This window comes from Hippocampus bargibanti, linkage group LG19, assembly GCF_051943395.1.
Source record: "Hippocampus bargibanti isolate YZ-2025 linkage group LG19, ASM5194339v1, whole genome shotgun sequence".
Taxonomy (NCBI): Eukaryota; Metazoa; Chordata; class Actinopteri; order Syngnathiformes; family Syngnathidae; genus Hippocampus; species Hippocampus bargibanti.
In genome coordinates, this window is record NC_142752.1 from 9,579,138 (window position 1) to 9,603,125 (window position 23,988).

The 23,988-nt window shown below is 41.0% G+C and overlaps 1 protein-coding gene across 1 annotated transcript in view; it reads right to left on the bottom strand.

Moving 5' to 3' along the window:
• Positions 1-1,154: 1,154 nt before the first annotated feature.
• Positions 1,155-23,988, bottom strand: part of rngtt (RNA guanylyltransferase and 5'-phosphatase) — a 63,402-nt gene continuing 40,568 nt past the window's right edge. The window contains exons 12-16 of the mRNA XM_089022108.1: positions 23,805-23,873; positions 14,293-14,393; positions 11,131-11,197; positions 4,127-4,250; positions 1,155-1,796 (exon numbers count right to left, since the gene is read on the bottom strand). Of these exons, the coding sequence (XP_088878234.1) occupies positions 1,630-1,796; positions 4,127-4,250; positions 11,131-11,197; positions 14,293-14,393; positions 23,805-23,873 (528 nt within the window). The 3' untranslated portion in view covers positions 1,155-1,629. The remainder of the gene's footprint in view (positions 1,797-4,126; positions 4,251-11,130; positions 11,198-14,292; positions 14,394-23,804; positions 23,874-23,988) is intronic.

The window sequence follows — 23,988 nt, forward strand, 5'->3', positions numbered from 1 at the left end:
TATCGTCATGTTTCTTTCGCTTGCTGTTTGAGGCATTTTTTTTTCCTTCCTGCGGTGATGTTTGCTGTTGAGGATATTCCGAGAGTGCAACGATGCATCACTGCAAGAAGGTGAACAAGACTTTGATGAGAGTCAGCCAGCGAGTGCATCTCATCCATCTCTACTCTTACAACAACATTCGCCTTCGGCACTGGCAGGCATTTGGCCTTAAAATACATGCAAACTCGATTTGTTCCCGCCCCCTTATATGCTCATATAAGCCAATGACATTGATTCTCTCGATCTTCAACACCGCATGACTAAACCAAATAGCGTCACCCTCTTCTCAAAATGTAGAGACATTCTGCTTCCAGGTCGTCTGAGTAGGTTCTCAGTCATAGATGAGTCAGCCATCGATGAAAAGGTTTCTTCTGCCGTCAGCTGTACATCTTTGAAGGTGTCGGACGTTTCGCTCCTCATCCGAAAAGCTTCGTCAGAGGACTAAAAATGTGCTGGTAACTCTGGCCTCATCATTAGCACATTTCCCCATTGTGGGACTATTAAATGCGTTCAGATTATGACTCTGATTAGCATGGCAATGTCATGCTAATGAGGGGATACCAGCGCTCATGGGGCAATCAGAGCCAGGCATATAACATTAGAGGTAATCAGACAGAACAAAAGAAGTAATCAGATTAGCTTCAGGGAGTAGTCTACTGCTCCGCCAAGCTTAGAGCAGGAACCTATTAGAGCAGAGGTCTGGCACTGACACCTTTGTCAATTAGGGATAAAGGGCCAGTTGCCAGCACAACTTTAGTTCGCTGACGAATCTCTTCGGATGAGTAGCAAAACATCCGACACCTTCAAAGAAGTATAGAGGACAGCTGAAGAAACCTTTTCATCGATTCTGCTTCCAGGAAGGAGGAAACTCCATTTGAGATTTCAAATGACCAAAAATAAATAACAGTATATATTTTTTTAAAGCAGATTGATTGGGGGAATGTTTGTGACGCATGTGTCATCACTGTTACATCCCAAACCATCTGCGCGGTCATTCAAGCTACAGATGGGCTTCATCTGTACGCGTCCAAGCCAGATCTGAATAATGCTCTTTTCTTTTCATCAGAAAAAAAATAACTTACACATGCATAAACAAAGCGACATTTAAAAGGGACTGTTTTTTTCCTGTATTTATTTGAAAATTCAACAGGTTATGTTTGTTGCTGATGACGGTGATGTTTACATCTTCAATACAAATAGGCCACCACCGACACAAAGCGTTCATACTCCAAATCAGCATTTTTTCTGTTTATTTGAATAAGACACCAGCAATTAAAACTACAAACAATATACAGTAAAGTCTCGTTATATCGATATTCTCGGGAGTCGGAAAAAATATCGATATAACCGGACTATCGATATATCCGATCCTGCGGGCATGTAATTTTCTCCTTGAGTTCATAGAAATAGTATCGTAATAAGCAGTACTATCGATATAACCGATATCGATATAACGAGACTTTACTGTAACTAGGTAAATCAAATGGACGCCATAATATATGAATTTCCATCAGGCAGAGGTGACCGGTGCTATGAATGGACAGCGTCTGTAGAAAAGTCCGGAGTGGTCCAAGGGTATTTCATTGGAGTCTATTGGATGGACCGATTCGGTCTCTTCGGAGGAGGAGGAGGCATGAGCTGAGAGTCTGCGTCTGTTTGGTGTTTGCGGGTCTGGGCTTGGACTGCCTGGGGACAACGGTCCACGTACTCCAACAAGATTTTCTTGGTGACGGGTTCTTGGATGCTTTTACATACCGCTGGGAAACGACAAGGAGGTAGGAAGGAAGGATAATCGTCAAGGAGCGGCGAGAGGAAATTGTTGTTGAAGCCATGTGGGAGGTTTGATTAATTTGTTTAGTTTTGTCCACTGGAATCCACTCATTGGCTGATATAGATCAAAGTCAAGTCAAAGTCAGCTTTATTGTCAAATATTCTATATGCATGACATACAGCACAGATGAAATTACTGTCCTCTCTGATCCAGCATGAAAGGCACTTATAATGACTTTAACAAACATAATAAACACGAAAACGCCAATTTGCTGGGAGAGGGGAGCTGCTGCGTGTTCACGATGTGTGTGATGATTTTTTTTTTTGTACAGGGTGTTTGGAAGAAGGCATATCCATACCTGTCAAGTTGTACAGTTTCGGCGTAATTTGTACATTTAAAATCTGTATGTTTTCCATCCATGATGTCTCGCGTTGATTTTGTCACCGTTATGGCAAAGAGACAATGGACCGAGTTGGTCTGTAGTCGTTTGATTGTGAGAATCTCGCATTGCAATTAGCACGTTTTCAACTCATTCACTGCCATTCACAAATTTATTTGGGAATTGACAATACGACGTAGAGCGCCATTCCCAAATTTGTTTGGGTTTTATTTTTTCATGCTTGGGAGCCGATAAAGCGCTGGCCATGGCCTCTGGCAATGTTTATTATTTTCCATAAAGGGGCAGCATTTCCATGTTTTCCATGTTAGCGTTTTGTTCCAGTTTCAGCTGTTGTTAAAGCTCTATACAAACCAATATGTATGTATCGCATTGTATTTTGAACAGCCACCCTCATTTCAAGCTCAGATAACTCCAGATCCATCTAATTTAGGAATGAACTTTTTTTTTATGATGAATGAAGAGAGTCTAATATTTCTTACGCTGCAGTGGATGTTTATGTAGTCCTAAAACTCAATATTCAGTGGGTCCCGGAAATCAAGTGACAATGACAAAAACCCTGGCACTGAAGTGGACACATTGTTTGCATGTCTAGCAGTGAATGAGTTAATTTTGTTTACCAAATTATTGTGACTATGCACTGTAATTTTACTCAAGCTTACGTACCTGTGAACTGTGATTCTGTCTTGCGTAATTAATAAACAGTGAAAGGTACGTGCAAAGCTAGATTTTCCAGACATTAAACGTGTATTATCCCATACAAGAAAAATTAACAGGGAGTATTGGAAATCAATGGTAGTCGTCACAGTCACAAACTACCTGCAGGTGAAACTGAATTGCGAGCTGAAGTGCCATGAAGTGGAACCATCAAAGAAGATGATTGAAACGCGATATATAATTACAACTAAAGTCATTCTTAAATTTTAGAATTCATGATGATGCTTGTTGCTTGTTGCATGATGTTGCTTGTTGTTTTTGGACTCTTTTTTTAGAGGAGTGGGGAGGCTTTTTGATCAGAAACCGGTGTTTTTTGTGAACCCCCCTAAAATCATATACACAAAGAAATAGGGGGTAGTTCCAAACCGGAGGAATCGACATGCGCAGAAAAGTGGAACGCTAAATATGCAAATGACCATATTTTCCGGTGTATAAGGCGGACCCTAAAGCCTTGATTTTCTTCAAAAGATGACCCTTCGCCTTATACGCAGGCCACAACAGGTCTCGCAACTACTGTCAGCAGCCACTGACTCCATTTGCCCCTTTAGAAGAAGTCATCCGTAACCCCAGCCTCTACTGTAGCGCCTTATAATGTGGTGTGCCTTATATTGTTTGTATTTATATATTATATTTAAACCTTTTTCATTCACTGAAGGTGTGTCTTATAGTGCAGTGCGTCTTATGTATGGAAAAGTTTTAAAAATACAAGTCATTGGGGGTGTGCGTTATACACCGGAAAATACGGTACACACAAGACATACAGAGGATAGTTTCAAACCCGAAGAATCGACATGCACAGAGAAGAGGAACGCAGCAATTTGGAAGACATCCCTTGTTACTCAGAATGTTTAATATGCAAATTAATAGACCGATTATTGGCATATGGACATGAGCGCAAAAGGCCATCGCTTTGCAAAGGGGGCAGAACCGCAGCCCTGCGGATAAAAGCCGCGTTTGCAGACACGGTCTCACATCAGCACAGCCGGCAGCCCAGAAGACGAAAGGCTCAATAAGTTTTGCTTTCATATTCTTCTTTCAGTGTATTTTCTGTTGCTTAGTGTTTAACGGGTCAGCCGGCATGTGTAAAAAGGGTGAAGTCAGCACCCCGATACCTTCAGTCCCGCAAGAATAAGATACAATGGATGGATGTTGACTTACCTTTAGCGCTTTCTTCGGTGCTAAAAAAAATTAAAAAGACTCACCCATGGCAGTGTCGTAGGAGTTTGGAAAGCTCTTGTCTATCCTCTGCCTCATGAACACCCAGCTGTTGTTGTCAAAGGTGCACTCGATGATCTTGTTATCGTACAGTTTCAACTCTTTGGTGGCCTGCGCAAGTAACAAACAATACAAAACGCTCTTTTACTTTTTCGCAGGTCAGGGAGGACAACGTCGTACGACTGTTGCGATGATTGCCAATTATACTTATTAGCCCACCGCGGAATTCTGGAAGAGTGAGATCCGGTTCCAGCTGGCTCAGAGTACAAGGCATCATTTGAATGTCATCAATGAAATTCAGTGACTGCAGTGACCGTGGCGTTGAAAACGCATTAAATATCCATTAACATTCGGGGGAATATATTGGCACACAGGCGGCCGCGACTCAACTTTGAGAAAGTGAGGAGTAATTATATCTTGCCTCCCTGTTTTTTTGTGGGGAGGAATAGATGGATGGAATTTTGTATGAAGGCTAATCACAGCGCCGTCAAATGTCTAAATAATATAACTAGCCAGCGAACAGCGCTACTTGCTACATTTTGAAGGGACGTTTGTCCACGAAAATGATGCACCCCACACCGAGGTAAATCATGGCCAATCCGAATGGAGGTTGCTACATTTGAAACAATGTACTTTGAGTACCGAATATGCTAAAGCAAGGGTCTCAAAGTCATTTTTTTGTGGCGGGTCACATTGTAATTACGGTTTCCTCTTGGGGGCCGTTGTAAATTCGGGGAAAACATTCGAATATTTAATTCTCTTCACATATTCCATAGAGAACGCACAACAAATTAATGAATAACTAATTTTCAAATATTAAGTCAAAAATAATGACTGTTATTGTGGTTTACATACGACAATTTGAAATTTTGGTTCAGACTGCAGCAAGCAGCATGGCTCGTGACATGCTTGATTTGCTTTCACGGACCGAATAACATGATGTGGTGGGCCAAATTAGGCCCCCGGGCCTTGGCTTTGACACTTGTGATGTAAGGGATTATCCAGATAGTTGAATAGAAAGAGACTAAGCTAGCTCACTCGCTAGCTAGCTCGATAGATGATCATGGAATCTCACATGCTTGATTTGCTTTCACGGGCCGAATAAAATGATGTGGCGGGCTAAATTTGGCATTCGGGCCTTCACTTTGACACCTGTGATGTAAGGGATTAGCCAGATAGCTGAATAGAAAGACACCAAGATAGCTCACTCTCTAGCTAGCTCGATAGATGATCATGGACTGTCACAAGTTTGATATGCTTGTGCGGGCCGAATAAAATGATGTGGCGGGAAAGATTTGGCCCCCGGGCCTTGACTTTGACACCTGTGTGCTAAAGGATCACCAAAAGTCCCGTCATTGAACTGATAAGCGTGTAAAATGTCATCTGCTGCGATTCGGCTAAAAAAATATATATACTCAAATGTTTTAGAAACAACTGTATTGTCTATGAAATTGGATACAATGTTCTAAATCCCAAAGATTGCAACCTTCGAGGCTTTCGAAGGAAATACCACACAACAGGCATTGTCACATTCTCACCGATGATGACAGAGTTGGCCACCTCCATGAAGGCATCTGCCCACCTTCATGAAGGTCAAACACTCCGACGCAGGAAAACAACATCCAATCCGTTGCCTGGCTACTACACAAAGCGAAGGCGAGATGGTCGCCCCACGAATAGCTGAGCAGAACTAAACTCTGGTTATCAGAACCAGAATCATGTTTTTTTGGCCAGGTATGTAGAACATACAAGGAATTTGTCATCGGTAGAACACGCTGCACTAGTATCATCATAAAAAAGACATGACAGATAAGTATGGACACTAATAAAGGCTAATCTAATTGAAAACTTTAGTGTATGGGCTACTGGGTAACTGCGAGACAATGTGCAAAGTATCAAGCAGACAGTTCAAGGGAGTACAGAGTGGGAGCTACAATGATTATAATGGGATGCTGTTCCACAGGGTGGTCCAAAATTGCAAAGAGGCACTATACAGTTAGATTTGGCTTACTGTTTAGAGTTAATGGCTAGGTGGAAGAAGCTGTTTAGATGTCTGCTGGATTTGGTGCGCATATATCGGTAACGCCTGCCTGAGGGGAGTAGCGGGAAAAGGTGGTGGGCAGGGTGTGGAGGGTCCAGTCGGATTTTCCACGCTCTTGTCTTGATTTTTGCAATGTGCAAATCCTCTAGAGTGTGTGTTCGAGTACAGTATACAGTGATACCTCAGTTTACGAACTTAATTGGTTCACAGAAAGTGTGTGTAAGGTGAAAAGTGTGTTTTCCAAACATTAATTTCCCATAGAATAATCAGTTTCCGGGTCCCCATAAAACAAAAGTTTCTCCTAAATAAGCCTTAAAATGACACAAAATATACGTTATTGTATGTATAATAAATGTGCTATTGTATTGTAATTAAAGAAATAAACTGTACAGTATAATAAAGTTGTTTTATTTACTTTTGTGATGGTCGTTGATGTAGTTGCCTTTTGACAATATCCGAGTGAAGTTGCTATGCTTTCTCAGCAATAATACCCTCACACACGGTCCCCTACTACCTGCTTTTTGTTAATCCAAATCAACAGAAGTTTTTCAACCTATAGTATTGCCTGAAAAAGTTGCTTAGTCAACACAGAAACACCCTTAGCCACACGTAGCAATGGTCGACTTAGCATACTGGTACTGGGACGCTAAATCACACAAACTCAAACCTCGTTCGTATTTTTCGAGGATCTCCTTCTTCTGACCGTAATTTACTTTTGTGTCCTCTTCGGATTAACACTAGCCTGTGGTGGGGTCTTTTTCGGTCCCAAAAAAGCAAAAGTATCCACTCCATAACAAACCACGTCTGCACTGAGTGCACTCAAAGACATTGGGTGTGGGATAGTAGTCCGGCAGCCACGGTGGCGCTGTTCGTCCGTGTGGTTTGGTGTTCTTCCACCGAAAACAAGTCCGCCAGCCATTGTGGCGCTCTGTGTGTTTCCCGAAAACTAGTTCGTATGCCAAGATTATATTCTTGCAAATTTAATGTTCGTAAGGCGAAAAGTCCGTTAGCTAAGGCGTTCGGAAGCCAAGGTATCACTGTATGAATATTATTATTCAAAGATGTCAGTTTACGATACCACTTCATCCTGCTTGATCAACCAAACCACATATGAAGCTGTGGTAATATAAAAGGCTTCCTTGCTATGTCGGGATTTTGCCGAGTTCCTACGAGAATATCTTCATGGCTTAACCAAACAAAATAGATTTCTCAGTCGCGGCAGAATTTAATGCAGTGGGATAGTACACCAAACAAAACAACAGATGAGTTCTGGAAGACACGCCGCTCAAAGCTGTGATCCAGATCTGGACTCACTTCCTTATAATTGAGATGAAAACAATCCGTTTGGCATCCGAACAGAAAAGCACGTCCACTTAAGATTCACATCAGAGCTTGACAACAAAGAAGTCAAAAACATATCGCTATTTGCCATGGTAACCAACGAGGACCAACTTGAAAGAGCGCCTCGGTGGACAAAAGGCAAGCAAACACCAATAGAGACCGTCAAACAGCATGTCGTCCAGGTTCGCATGGGAACATTGACATTCAGAAAAGGTCAGGCAAGGAAAATCAGCCAAGAAAGCAAAGGAGTTTGGCAAGATCCGCGGATTGGACGCGAGGGCTTCATTCTTCCCGGGGTGTGGGGCATCTGGGCTGACAGCGGGGGCGCCATATATATCACACAGGAAGCAAGACGCCGTGCGAGGGAGGAAGATGGTGAACACGAGCCATGCGGCCAAGTTCCATCAAGTGCATTTCAGACACACAAATTAGCAAGACTAAAAAGAAACAGCAGGGGCATGTTGGTAACTGGCGTACCATATTAGGACATCACGGCCACAGAATATAGAAATAAAAGAACCAAATTATGCCTAGTGCACAGCTGTCAAAGTTAAGGCCCGGGGGCCAAATCTGGCCCGCCACATCACTTTTTCGGACCGCAAAAGCAAATCAAGCATCCTTTTTTTATTGCTTGCACTGTGTACTGTTCTTTATACAACATTGTTGCACAGTTTTACATTTCAGTCCTCTGACATTTCTATTAAATTTAGAATATTTTCTTTTAAAATCTTTTTTTACCCGCCACCTCCTTACAAATTGCTGCTGTGGATTGGAACTTTCCACATTGTGGGACTATGAAAGGATTTATGATTTTGATACTGAAGTGCTATGATGTTTGCTAACCAACCAAAATTTCAATTTTTCTTATGTAAAGTACAATAACATTCTTTTTTACTTCAAAATTAAAAACTAGTTAATCATTAATTTGTTTGTGCGCTGTATATGTAGTGTAGATGAAAAATTGTAATGGCTTCAAAAAAATTCATAACGGCCCCCCCAGAGGAAACTGTAACTACAATGTGGCCCGTTACAAAAAATGACTGACACAGTTGGGTTGCTCGATATAAGAAAATAAACCATATTCCACACAAGCATGTGATTGGAAATAGCAGCGAGGAAAGACTCAAACAGAATGTTGATGGCGACGATGCATTCCGGGAATGCTGGCAGACAAGTGAAGGACAGTACAGGCAAGCTACAGGCTTGAACCTCTTCCTGCTGGTGTAGGTCGACATGTTGGCTGCCACTTTTCCCCCAGAACACCTGGTACATAATCTGTCCAAATCTGTTGGTTCTGGCAGCACATGCGTGTTTCATAGTTGTCAAAACGCTTGGCAGGAGTTTTTTTTTCTCCGACCGTTGCACTAATGCAGATGACAGAAGCTTAGTGGTATTTGTATATCCCAACATACTGTAGATGGGGACTTGAGATATTAATGATAAAAAATGTGTCCACTCCAGTGCCAGGGTTTTGGTCATTTTCACTCAAATTAGAAGAGTGTGTGGTATACCTTAGATTAGAAAAACTTTGATATATTCATGTATTATATTTGGAATACTTTTTTTCTTAGGTGCGCCTTAGTCAGGTGGGCCATATATATGAAAAAGGTTTGAAAATACCACATTCATTGGGTTTGCGCCTTATTCTGCGGTGCGCCTTACACATCGGAAAATATGGTGCATAAACATTCAATGCAGTGTAAGGAATCTTTTTCTTTTATTGGAAAAAAAAATAGTTAATTCCTAAATTATGAGTCTGGAGTAATATGTGGGCAAGTGGTGGCGGCTGTAAAAAAGGCAAATGCTGCCCCCTTGTGGAAGGGAAAAACATTGCCAGAGGTCTGACCGGCGCGTTATCGGCATCTCCCGCCAGAAAAACCAAAAACCAAAAAAATTCGGAAAGAACGCTCCACGTCATATTTTCAATTCGCGAATGGTTTCGATAATGGCAGTAAATGAGTTAATGACTTTTGAATTGACTAGAAACGTTGTGGTGTTTGTGTTACTGTATGTACAGTATGGGGAAAACGTTGCCCGGGTTACGGGTAGGGGGGGAAAGCATGACAGTAACAGTGTGTTACTGTGAAACAAAGCCATACTATTTTTCAAGTCGTCATTACAAAGTTACTCAATTGGTTAAAAATGAGGAAGTCAGCCTAAATGAGGCATTTATCCATTTACAGAAAAGAATGAATGGATTTTAAAGCAAAGTTCCCATTTTCAGACTGTGGGAGTTTCATGAGAAAGAAGTAGCCCGATGATGAGAAGCGCTTATTCTCATTTATGGTGACAAAGTCTGTCAGGCAACTGTCAAATTTTCAATGACAAAGGAGCTCATGGCTCATGTATCTGTAGAACTACGCTATAATGTGCCGCCGACGGGCTTAGGAAAAATGGCTCCGTATCATTTCAAGCCTTGTAGCGGCTATGCATCAAAAAATGGGAGTGAAAATGTAGTAGAAGAGGTATAAATAATTAGCGAGACTAATTATTTACACCAGTTTCCAGAGGCTCATAAGTGATGCATCGCGTGTCAAAAGTATGACCGAGATGTCCGTAAATCAGCTCAAAGAGGATCATCCTGTTCCATATTTGCTCCTATAGTGGCTCGCGGGAGGAGGAGGGGGTGTCTCAAAGAAATAAGGCATTCGGGACACTGTTTATTGTGATTACGAGAATATGACACTTTGCACCCACATCACACCAGACTATTGAAAACAGAAAAAAGAAGTCCAAGATGGCGCTCGAGGAGGCAGCCGTCAGCAAGTGCTTTCACGAGCTTTGCTTTTTTTGTTTTCTTTAGTCACTACAAGTTGTTGTGCGTCATCGGGAACGGATATAGATTGTTTTGTAGCATTTTTGGCCACGCCATTCATTCAGGAGGAGACTCTGCTGAGCGGTCGCGCCTTTTCGGCAGCACGAATATGCCAGAAATGTTTTTGATTTAATAATAAATAATACATTTTATTTACAAGCGTCTTTCAAAACTCTCAAGATCCCTTTACAGTCACAGGATACGTTTTTCTGTGGGTGAGCAGCGGCAGCCACACGTGCCAGCGTTCACTCAACCCGGAACTACCTCCAATAGATAGAAACCGAGCTAACTAGCCAGCTAATAGCTAGCTAGCTAGATAATTAGCTAGTTAGCTATTTAACTAATAGATTTGGGAGGAATGTCAGTGCCATTTGAATGTCATTACTGGATAACTTGTAGCAGACATGCATATTTCATCATTACGTCCCTGATCCCCTGGTGAAAAAGAAACTTTCATTCTCTCCTTTCATCTAGAACTGCTTTATACAACGAAGATGGTGTAGAAAGAACTTAAGATTGAACAACTGTCTGTGTATTTTGTTTTTTTGTCACATTATATGTTATTTTTTTGTTTTGTTTATGTTTTGACTTCAAGATGGCGCCACAATTGTAGCTGCCTTTACAGCAGCTCCTGTATTGTTTTTCAACTTCTTCCTTTCCTTTCCTCTTACTTTCATCACTTAGCTGCTATGAAATGTATATTTCACCACTGCAAGACTAATAAAGGCTAATCCAAAACGGAATTCATTAAATAGGATGACAAGATGTGTCATTCATTAAAAGCGTTTTCTCACCTTCATCTTTGCAAAGGGCCTCTCGTAGTTGCCGACGTAAAGCAAGCCGACAGTCTGAGGCAGCAGCCTGTAAAGATACAAAAAAAAATAGATGATAGTTAATAGCATGTGAAGGATGCAGCTCAAGAGTATCTCGAGTGGTGCAAAGACATCATACCGCCGCTTCCATTTTGCAGCTAGTAACAGAATGACGGGAATGTGATATTGCACCCCCGCGAGCCCTTCTGTCTCTGTGCGCAGCTTGAGGTGCCGAAAAAAAAATGACATTATGTCCGCAATCCAAGGCTGAAGCGAAGATAAATCGGAGGAAAATGTCCAGAAAAGAAAATAAGATTCCACCCATTACGTACAAAGTGTGACTGTGAGCTGTCGGCACAGTTCATTCTCACCTTGGTGAGTTTTATTTGCATCTGTGTGTGTGTGTGCGTGCATACAATGAAAGTGTCTGTGCAGTATTTCTGTCTCATGAAGCCCAACAGATGTCTTAATCACACACTGCCCCAGTGCGCAGCACCCTCTCATTGCCCCCCCCCCCCAACCACGAGCCCGTTGTTATTTGCAGACAATCAAGCTCTATTACAATCCAAGAGTCCAGAGCGAGGCCTCCCGTTTTATTTCAGTGAACCATCCGTGTGTCGGAAACAAAGGGTGCTATTGTCACTAACTGATAGCTCAAACTACAGTGCGGCTCTTGCGAATCTCGTTCAGAGATTGAGTAGAAATCGGAATCTGTCATCCTGGCATCCTTCCGTGTAATAATAGTCAACAAGGAGAGGAAGGGAGGAGATTAAAAGAGCCTGCTGCAGTAATGGAGCCGTGCGTCTGTCCTTTCTTGTCACTGCTCTATTAACGCATTCACTGCCAGGCATGTGCAAAAATGTGTACAGTCCAGTGCCAGGGTTTTTGTCATTGTGACTCGAATTCCAGGACCCACAGAATATTGAAGTTTACGATGACATAAACATTCAATGCAGCGTAAGAAACCTTAGACTCTCTTCTTTTATGAGAAATAAAGTACATTTCTATATTATATGAGTCTGGAGTTATATGAGCTTGAAATGAGGGGAGCTGTCCAAAATACAATGCAATACTGATTTATATAGCGCTTTAACAACAGCGGACGCCGGAACAAAGCGCTAACATGGATGAAAATGCTTTTTCAGCTGTCATCTGAAGTTCTATGAGGGTGCCGGACGTTTCGCTCCTCATCCGAAGAGCTTCATCAGCGAACTATAGTTGTACTGGTAAAGTTGTGGAATGGAAAAAAAACATTCCCAGATGTGTGGCCAGTGCTTTATCGGCACTCAAGCAAGAAAAAAAACAACAACTAATTCAGTAATGGCGCTATACGTCACATTTTCAATTCCTGAATAAATTCGTGAATGGCAGTGAATGAGTTTATATGGCTGACTAACTGTTCCAAAATGGAAATTGTTAGGGCCATTATTAATGAAGTAGGAATCAAAAGAACAAAAAGATTCTTTAATCTTTGGGACGGCACATAATGGAGCTCGCGCAGATGGTCGAGATATGAGGGGAAATGAGAGAGAGAGAGAGAGAGAGAGAGAGAGAGAGAGAGAGAGAGAGAGAGAGAGAGAGAGAGAGAGAGAGAGAGAGAGAGAGAGAGAGAGAGAGAGAGAGAGAGAGAGAGAGAGAGATGGTTGGGAGACCTTTTGTAATGAGCGGACAGGATGTGACGCCATGACAATAAAATTGTTGTACTAAATTCATCCTGTCTACTTGATATCTAATTTGAAGCAGATTCTTTACTTACAGACAATGTATTATAGGTGTTCAAATACCTGACATGTTTCGGCGTATACTTCCGCCTTCGTAGCAACTCATAGCAACACCAGCTGAAAATGTCAGGTGTGCATGTCAGGTATTTGAACACCTATAATACACTGTCTGTAAGTAAAGAATCTGCTTCAAAATAAAATATGACAATAAAATGATGTGAAGACGGACAGAATGTGACATCATGACAGGAAGTCCAAGAAAATAAAACGATATGTAAGGAAATAGAAAATATGTTTAAAATGTGTTCGTATAATAATAATAATAATAAATCTATACACTTCAGTTACAAGCGCCTTTCAAAACTCTCAAGGACACTTTACAGTCACAGGATATTTTTTCTGCGGGTGAGCAGTGGCAGCCACACACACACCAGAGTTCACTAAACCCGGAAGTAACATCAATTTAAAAAAAAAAAACTGAATAACAAATTCATTCATTCAACAAAGAGGCATTCATTCTTCAGCACTTGCTGTACCCTCTTTACATATATATACAACATATATCTATAGTATAGTGAATTGCCTTAACATAAATGAAAAAAAAAATTAATTAAAATGCAACCGAGAATTTGATTGCAGGGTCAACTAAAGTATCAAACGTTGAAAAAAAAACAGTCTGGTTGCACCAAATGTCAAAAGAAGCTAAAGAAGAAAAATTACATTCAACAGCCCAGGGGAAAATATATAAAAAAGAGAAAAATAAGGAAATAAAAAAAAACTTGAAAAATTGATGACAACCATATTTTGTTTGACAAATGTGCTCTCTTTATCTCAAGGCAACAGTTGTGCTTTTCCTTATGCATTGCTTTGCAGCCAACCAGATAATCTGTGCTCGAAGAAAATTATGTGAGTAAAATAACCAGACAATGTATCCTCTCTGCATTCTGTACATGAAAAACAGAAGCCAGGACTTGAAACCTCTAACCTCAGAACTGTGAGGTGGATGTGATAACTCGTCATCTTTTGACTTCGGCATACATTTGAAAAACAAAGATAAGCGCCGGTGCATCTGAATAATTGATATTACAGATGGTGACCACTAAATGAGGAGGAAAACAAAAACATGGGAGGGCAGCCGTGCTCTTTGCACTTAAAAGGCTCTAAAAGCAAATATTCTCTGACAATATAGTAAAAGGAAGGACTGCTGCACACTATTGCAGTGGTTTCATAAGAGCGATTGTTCCCCGAGGTAATTTGAAAGGAAAAGGGGACGGGGGGGGGGGGGGGGTGAGGAGGAGGTGTGAGAAATAGACAGGAAAGATTCATGTGTGTTAATTTCTTGTGCATGTAAGGGATATATTATCGACTGAAACGCAAAGTGAGATACGTGTGAAGAATGCAAGGGATATAGCATTTCACATACCCTTCGCCGCCGACTTTAGTAATTTTGAGGCGAAAGTCCACCGAATTGAGGTTTGGGGGCTTCCACTTCAGGATGTCATCGCACCTTCCGGGCTTGTACCTCTGCAGACACACGGCAACATAGAAAGGTCCTTGGATGAATATTATGTTGATAGAAAAGGTCAACAAGATCCCTTTTTTGAAATGCCAAGGTTTCTCTTTTTGTTTTTGCACAGAAGTGACAAGACTTTAAATCCGCTGTAAAATCAAACCGTTTTAACGGTACGGGAATACTTAATGTGTCTTTGTCAAGGCCATACGCCCGCAGGCTTGGCTAAGCAATCTGTGAGGGGAATTTCTAAGTAGAAGAATTGACTGGAAAAAAAGGCTTGGTGGAAAATGGCCGAATATATTCAAGTCTTTGACAAAAAAAACTCACATTCTTATCAAACTGCATGGTGAGATCACATAATCGTGATCCTCATGTCAGTCATCTTTAATAGTGCCCTACATCCCATAATGGCAGGCTTGCAGACAGCCTCTTGATTAGGCGTGCGTGCCTGACATTTAAGAGGATATGACACGCTGTGGTTTATGAGAAAAGTAAATTCATTGTGGGTGAAGGCAGGAATAGATGACCCATGAACCCGTCCCCAAATACTCCAAAGAATCATGAAACACTGGGCGTGATGTTGTTCTGTCCGTTTGTGCCATACACACAAGGAAAGATGTCAGAGAAACAGAGAGGATTCCTCAAGATGTCTGCTGCGATTACGTCACATGATGACACCCGGCTTCATCGACGTACAGGATTGTGTTGACTGCATCAATCACCAGACAGCTTGCTGATGCTTGTGAAATGTCCACACAGATGGATAGACATGGTCTACAGTGACTATATTTTATTAAGCAGCGAGTGATCAAAGTGGTACACTGTGACCGCAGTATCATCTGAATCATCTTTATTGGCCAAGTATGAAGAACACACAAGGAATGTCTCTGGTAGAACACGCTGCACTAGTATCATCATAAAAAAGAAATGACAAATAAGTATGGAGGACACGAATAAAGGCTAATCGAATCGAATTCCTTACTATATGGGGTACATCTGAGGAGTAACTGTGAGACAATGTGCAAAGTATCAAGCAGACAGTGGTTGAAGTGAGTACAAAGCTGGAGCGTCAATGATTATAACGGGATGCTGTTCCACAGGGTTGTGCAAAAATTGCAAAGAGGCACTGTACAATTATATTTGGGTTACTGTTTAGAGAGTTAATGGTGAAGCTGTTTAAATGTCTGCCAGAGGGGAGTAGCTAGAAAAGGTAGTGGGCAGGGTGCGTAGGGTTTGGTAGGATTTTCCGTGCCTTTGTCTTGATTCTTGCAGTGTGCAAGTCCTTGAGATTGAGTATGGCGGCACCAATGATTTTTTTTCCCGCCATACTAACTGTCCATTGTCCATTTTTGTGGCGGCCCAAACCAAACTGTGATGGAAGAACACAGGATTGATTCAATGACTGCTGTGTTGAAATGTCGTAGCACCTCCTTGAGAGCAGATACAATTACTAAAGTATTTAGTCAGTTAAGTAATCAATTACTAAGTAACTAGTGAGTAACTTCGTTGTACTAAATTCATCCTGTCTACTTGATAACTAATGTTAAGCAGATTCCTTACTTACAGACAGTGTATTGTCGGTGTTCAAATACCTGACATGTTTCGGCGACTACTTCCGCCTTCGTCAGAGTGTCACGGATGTTGCTGTGACGCGCCATTTTCAGCTGGTGTTGCTATGAGGGCGTGACCTACCTGTCAGAACTGACAGGCAAGCCACGCCCCCCGCTGTCCGCTCGTCCCTCCAGGATGCTGCTCCAGGTAGTAGAGAGCATGTAAGCTCCCTCATCCCTGTTGATGGTCCTTGGTCCTCGCTTTCGGATTTCAATGGCCTCCCTGATCCAGCGCTGATGTTTGTTGTCTTCGGTGCGGATGACTCTGGCCTTCTCCCAGTCCATGATGTGGTTCTCTCTTTTGCAGTGGTCCGTGATGGCTGATTTATGGTGCTCCTGTTGTGCTTGTTCTTTTATTGCTCTTGTTTGGATTGTTGCCGTCTCCTTCTCGCACTCGTTCTTGTGCTCTTTCTTTCTTGTATTGAAACTCCTTCCTGTCTCCCCGATGTATGATTTATTGCATGACTTGCATGGGATTTCATATATTGAGTTACATTTGTTTTCCGGGAGTATTTTGTCCTTTGGGTGTACCAAGATTTGACGGAGAGTTGTGTGTGGTTTGACCGGTGTGTTTATGTTGTGTTTCCTCAGTGCCCTTTGTATGCGTTCTGTGATTCCTCTTATGTACGGTAGTGTTACCATTGCTCTGAGTTCTTGTTTGTTTGTTTGCTTTTTCTTTCTTCCCTGTCTTGTGTTGTTTTTGTTTTTGACCTGCTCTGCCCCTTTAGTTATTGCCCACTGGGGATATTGGCATTTTTTCAGTGCGTGTTGTATATGTTTTTCCTCCTGTGTTTTGTCTTCCGGATCCGTGATTATTGTGGTGCGTTCATGTAATGTTCTGACGACTGACAACTTATGAATGGTGGGGTGTTCAGATGTCCAAAGGAGATATTGGTCAGTATGTGTAGGTTTCCTGTGTACTTTTATTTTGATGTCCCCGTTGTCCGTGTGGTGTATGTTCAAGTCCAAGAAGGCGATGGAGTGGTTTGTTTCTTCTTCATGGGTGAACTTGATACTGCCTGTGGTGTCTATGGAGTTGAGGTGTTCAGTAAGCTGTTGCGTGTGTCCTGTTTTGATTTTTTCCAAGATGTCGTCCACATATCGTTTCCATAGTGTTGGTTTGTATATTTCCGGGGCTGTTGAAAGTGCTTTCTGTTCCAGGTCCTCCATGAAGAATCCACACATGATGGCAGAGAGTGGGTCCCCCATGGCGAACCCTTCTTTTTGTCTGTATATGGTGTATTTGACAGGTAGTTCTGACAGGTAGGTCACGCCCTCATAGCAACACCAGCTGAAAATGGCGCGTCACAGCAACATCCGTGACACTCTGACGAAGGCGGAAGTAGTCGCCGAAACATGTCAGGTATTTGAACACCGACAATACACTGTCTGTAAGTAAGGAATCTGCTTAACATTAGTGAGTAACTTAACTAATTCACTGCAAAAAAATGTGTCCATTCCAATGCCAGGGTTTTTGTCAATGTCACTTGAATTCCAGGACCCACAGAATATTCCGTCTTAGGACTACGTAAACATTCAATGCAGCGTTAGAAACCTTAGACTTTTTTTCTTTCATCAGAAAAAAGAGTTAATTCCTAAATTATATGGGTCTGGAGTTATATGAGCTTGAAATGGGGGTGGCTGTTCAAAAAAACAATGCAATTGGTTTATATAGATAGCGCTTTAACAACAGCTGAAGTTGGAACAAAGCACTAACGTGGAAAAAAGGGAAACGCTTCCCGCTTCTGGAAAAGAAAAAGCATTGCCAGAAGCCATGGCCAGCGCTTTATCGGCACCCAACATGAAAACACAAAACCCGAACAAATTCGGGAATGGCGCTCTGCGTCATATTTTCAATTCCCGAAAAAATTTCTGAATGGCAGTGAAGGAGTTAATAATTTCTTTTTTTTTAAATCAACAGTGTATGAATGTTAAAATGAAAAAAAATCGGTATCACAAATCTGAATATAGCACAATAATATTTTTCTTTGTATTTTGGGTGGCAGAATGAGGCAGAGAAGGTCACAATCTACCCTGTCGCCTTCTGAGAAAAAGGATTTGAACGTCAACTACTTTGATGCCCTCAATGATTTTGTAACCATTTCAACGCAAAGTGCACTCTCCAATGACTAAATAGGAGCGCCAATCTGATCAAACTCAATCGGGCACCCGCGTAAACACACACGATGGTGAAAAGCATTCCCAAATGGCAAGGAGCACCAAGCAGCACTTCCATTTGGAATTTCATCGTTGATCATATTGGACTTCACAAAACAAAAGCTTTGTTATTGCCTAAGAGGAAAAGAGACCTTGGCGTTGCGCGCTGGAGTTCGGCCGTACTTGTATCTAAATTATATCCATGTAATAATGCCAGATTGCTTTGAAATTGCCCGTCGGGTCCCAGAGAGCAATGCAAAGGCGGCCGGCGTCTGACTGATGATCGTGACAGTGATGCAAAAGGCTTTATAAGTGGCCAAATTTTTCTCTCTTTCTACCTCATTTAAATGTTTCAGACATCCACCGTTGACTTCATGCACGTGTGTATTTTCGAGTCTGGAGCAAGTCAGTGACACATCAATATTACAGGATGTAATTCTACCATCTTACTGTCCACGTAGTGGGATTGGATTAGTCTTTATTAGTCTCGCAGTGGAGAAATTTAAATTCCACAGCAGCAAGGTGATGGCAGTAAGTAGAAAGGAAATGAAGTAGAAAAGCAAAATCTAGGACCTGCTGTAAAGGCAGCCACTCTTGAAGTCAAAAAAAAAACGACTAAATAACAAATAATGTGACACAACACAAAATACACAGACAATCATTCAATCTTAAGCACTTTCTGCACTCTTTGTTGTCCTTCTCACCAGTGGATCAGGGATGTCATGGTGAAATGTGCATGTTTGTTTCAAGCTAAAAGTTGACTTCAAACACGAAGGTGTAGCATCCATTGATGAAAAGAGACCATCTCTCATGCCTTGTCCCATGTAAATCCACTTCAATTACAATCCGCGACAGTTCCATATATGCATTTATGGTGATAATCGAACCATTTGATGTCATTTACGGTTAACGGACTCAGCCTATGTACAACCGAAAATGTTCCCTTGCTTCACTTAGGAAGGGGAAAAAACATGTCTGCCCTGTCTTAGACCAAACAAAAGACAAAAGCAAACTCAATAAACAAACAAATATCTGAATAAATAAGTAAAAGGACAGTAAAGGCAGTCTGGGGTGGTGAGGGCTATCATTGCCTGTTTTAATGACGTGTTTAATTGCAAAAGCAGAGTACGTGAAATTATAAATTCCCACAATTTATCTCAGCCAATCAAGCACAGCCAATTTGTATTATGGCAACATTTCAGGAATATTTTGAAAGGGTGTTTTTGTTGACCAATTCTGTTCTCTTAACTCATTCACTGGCATTCCTGAATTTATTCGGGAATTGAAAAAAAGTGATGTGGAGCGTCATACCCTATTTTTTTGGGCGGGGGGATTTTGGAGCCAATAAAGCGCTGGTCAGACCTCTGGAAATTATTTTTCCTTCCACACGGGGGCAGTATTTACCTTTTGTCCATGTTAGCGCTTTGTTCCAGCTTCAGCTGTTGTTAAAGCGCTATATAAATACCTATGTGTGTATTGTATTTTGAAAAGCCGCCCCCATTTCAAGCTCAGATAACTCCAAACCCATATAACTTAGGAATTAACATTTTTTTTTCTGATGAAACAAGAGAGGCTAAGATTTCTAACGCTGTATTGAATGTTTATGTAGTTGTAAAACTCAAAATTCTGTGGGTCCTGCAATTTGAGTGAAAATGGCAAAAACCCTGGCACTGGAGTGGACACATTTTTGCACATTGTCTGGTAGTGAATGAGTTAATTCATTAGTCCGCAGAAAACGTATATATCTGAATGCATATGCAATGAGATAAACCTGCCACTCAAACCCATAACAAGTTCGTGACATCAAAACTCCCTGCTCACATAAAGAAAAGAATAAATACAAGTGAGGGGTTGCACTTGCATGAGGGAACAAAGGCATCACAAATATAAATTCCTAGGCATCATGACTTCGATAAGAGATTTGTGCCGTGAAAACAACAACTACTGTCAATCAGGTGTTGTTGGCAGGACCAAATCATAACCCTTCAAGTCACCGTGGGGAAATAAATTACATGGAGGATGTTGGGGGAGGGTGACTGTATATCGTAGAAGCCAGAGGGTGCAGCAAACAGAAAAGGTGACAAGCTACTGAACGGCTGCAGATCAGAGATTTGTTACGGCCCTTTTAAGTCCCAAAATAGCTTGCCTCCATTTGATCCTTTACAATCCATATTTGTGCAGGAAGAGACAAGAGCTCCACGGTTTCCACTTTGCCGGAGGAATATGGAAGATAAACGACAAGAAAGAAGGAAAATGGATGCGAGGTAACAACACTGGCAAAGTCGTAAAATATGATCCCATATCATGTGATCCGGAGTAAAAACATTCAGCAAAAAGGAGACTGAAAATACACGTCATCTTTATCTTCATTCAATCCTGATGCACTTCATGGTAGGCCTGCTTTTTTGTTGTGTTTTTTTTCTGTTAAATCAATACAATGGATAACAATGGGCATATAGTATATTCATTATAATATTGAACACAAACATAAGCAGTGTGGCCCCATAACAGCAAACATGGAGAATATTATCCCATTACAATTGGCGTGCGCAAGGAACAATGTGTGTGGATTGACATGATTTTTGCACAAAAATGTTTAAATGGGTAAAAAAAAATGAAGTACAGTAAAGTCTCGTTATATCGATATTCAAGGGAGTCCGAAAAAATATCGATATAACCGGGACTATCGATATATCCGACCCTGTTTGCATGTAATTTTCTCCGTACGTGCATAGCAATAGTATCGATATAACCGGGACTATCGATATATCCGATATCGATATAACGAGACTTTACTGTATTTCGAGAAAAGAAATTGCACTGAGTATCCCAACTACAGTAATTAGAGTTACAGTACAATTACAGTAATTCCTGGTCAGAATGGATTGTTTTCTTTGTCAATGTAATAATCACGATTATTACATTATCAAATAACGCAAAGCAAAATTACATGAATTAAAAATTATGTTTATTTATTTATTATTTATTTATTATAGATTATTTATTTTATTTAAATTATGTTGTGTAATAATGTTTTTAGCTATCTATAATACAATACATACAATATATACCACTGGTGTCAAAGTCAAGACCCGTGGGCCAAATTCGGCCCGCCTCATCATTTTTTTCGGCCTGCGAAAGCAATTCAAACTTGTTAAATTCCATGATGATTGCTAAAATCTGAGCCAAAATGTCATATTTTTGGATGTCAACCACAATAAAAGTCATTATTCTTGACTTCAGATTTGAAAACGAGTTATTCATTAATTTGCTGTGTGCTCTATATGTAATATTTGAAGGGATTTAAACATTCTAATGGGTTCCCCAAATTCATAACGGTCCTCGAGAGGAAACCATAACTACAATGTGGCCCGCGGCAAAAAATAACATTGACACCCCAGATATATACTGCTTCATAGACCGTTTTAACAGCTGAAGCTATAACAAAGCGCTGTCTGATGAAAAACAAACTATAGTCAATAATCAATCATCCATTTTGAAATTAGCCATTAGCATTGAAAGTCGAAGGTCTTGAAGGTGCTAAGATCCCGTGAACAAAGAAAACATATTCCAGTGAAACTCTGCGGTGGCCCTGATAAGACACCGACCACTACTGCAGTAAGATCCTTTGTGCGAATATTAATGGCCGTTCACAGCAGCGAGGCCCCGCGAAAATCCACCCCAAGACCTAATCTCACTCACGCAAAAAAAAAAAAAAAAGATTAACAATACGTCTACTGGGGAGAGTAACAAAGCTTTTGGAAGTGGCTGCATTGCTGTGCCGTGCTCGCTTCATACCTGATACGAATCCCGATTTGTTCTGACTATAAAATGCTGCAATTGAGCCCATTGGTTGCGATGGAATGGTTTTAGACTATATCGACAAATTCACAGTAATTCTCCAAAACAAAATGTTGCAGTGGCAGGCCGCGGATTTCATCACTAGGCCTTCAGTAGTGCTATGTCTGAATCAATCCAGGCTGAAAAGAAGTGTGGTGTGATTTACTACAAGTCCACTACAGGGTAGCATTGGCCAGGAAATAACTGACCAAACTTTCTTATTTATATTTTTTTTCTTGAAAACTCCGTCTTGAAAATTGATTTAACGTAAATCTCCAACCATATCCATTCTCCTAATTCAGCCATTCAGGGTTGACAAAACTGCTATTAAATCAACACCATATATTTGCTTATGCAGCTCGCTACCGAGACTGTGTGCTAGCTCTGGCCAGTATGCGCTTGTCACGAGCGGCTTGTGATCAGAGCAGTCTTTGCAAACTACATTTAAACAAGTAATTGCTCATCAATCATCGAAATCTGATTGGTTAGGGCAACAGTTTGATCGACACATTTGATGCGACAGGGCCCGCAGAACTAATTGTGAACCATCCAGGTAGATTTCCGACCCTGGTAACAAATTATGGCTGAAATGTCATTGGTTAAATGCTTAAATACGAAAACACACATCTGGAAAAAGCGCAACAGGGGAAAAATAATGAAAGGAAAGTGAAAGACATTTTGGAATTATTTAATCAGAATTCATGTACAAAATATAATTAACATCAGTCCCTGATTCCAATATTTTTAGGCCAGCGGAGAAGGCTTTGCGCGCCTTAACTGTTTGCCACTGTTGCTTCCTATTGAGTTGGTGTGGCTACGGGTCAGGTGAAAGCTTTGGAATTATTTTGTTGGTCTATTTTTATACGGCTGTCATTATGCTGTCATACATTTTACGGCAGTGCATATTAAACCTCCAATAAATGTGGTCACAATCCACATGGAGAGTAAGCAAAACTGAACATTATTGAGGACTGCATCATTTTATTACAGCTAATTACTCCTGCCGTGCGTTTCCATGGTGAGGACATCAAATCATTCACTCTGTGAGTTGACGTGGTGAGCTTTGCTTCAGCCCACATTGCAGCTGCTAATGTTTTTTTTTTAATTTACAAGTTAACGCTTGCTTGTACATGCTGATGCATTTGATAGTCTGTGTTAGTCAGTAATAATAATAATCATCATCATCATCATCATACATTGTATTTATACGCGTCTTTACAGCAACAAGTCGCTACTCTGAATTGGGCTGATAAATAATGAGATCAAAACTGCGCTTTTACTGAACCCAAAGTGTGCAACGCAACCATATTAAATTGTATTTTAACTCATTCACTGCCATTCCCGAATGTATTCAGGACTTAAAAGCATGACGTAAAGCGCCATTCCCGAATGTATTCAAGTGTTGGTTTTTCTTTGAAGGGGGAGTCGGCGATAAAGCGCTGGTCAGACCTCTGGCAATGTTTTTTTCCCTTCCGTGAAAGGGCAAAATTTGCCTTTTGTCCATGTTAGCGTTTTGATGCATCTTCAGCTGTTGGTAAAGCGCTATATAAATCAATAAGTATATATTGTATTGCATTTTGTACATCCGCCCCCATTTCAAGCTCAGATAACTCCAGACCCATATAATTTAGGAATTAACTGGGTTTTTTGAAAATGACAAAGATCCTACGTGTCCACTGGCGTGGATTATTTATCATCACTCTTATCTGTTGGACAATTATTTCAATTAAAAATTAGATTTTAGCTCCTTCTCAAGTCAAACACAATTTCAGTATATCAGGGCTTATTTGTGTTTCTCAAGTGGACCTTACTTACCCCACATGGCTGGAAGATGAGGCCATCAACTTCGTGGCTGACCTGGGATGTAAAACTGCCTTCCAAGAGCTGAAATGTAAAGAGAATGGAGTCAGGCACAACAATGCGAAACAATTGGAGGTTTATTACATTTGTAATGAACAGAGTTTGGAAGAAAACGGTCTATCAGTCGGAGTTCATCTTT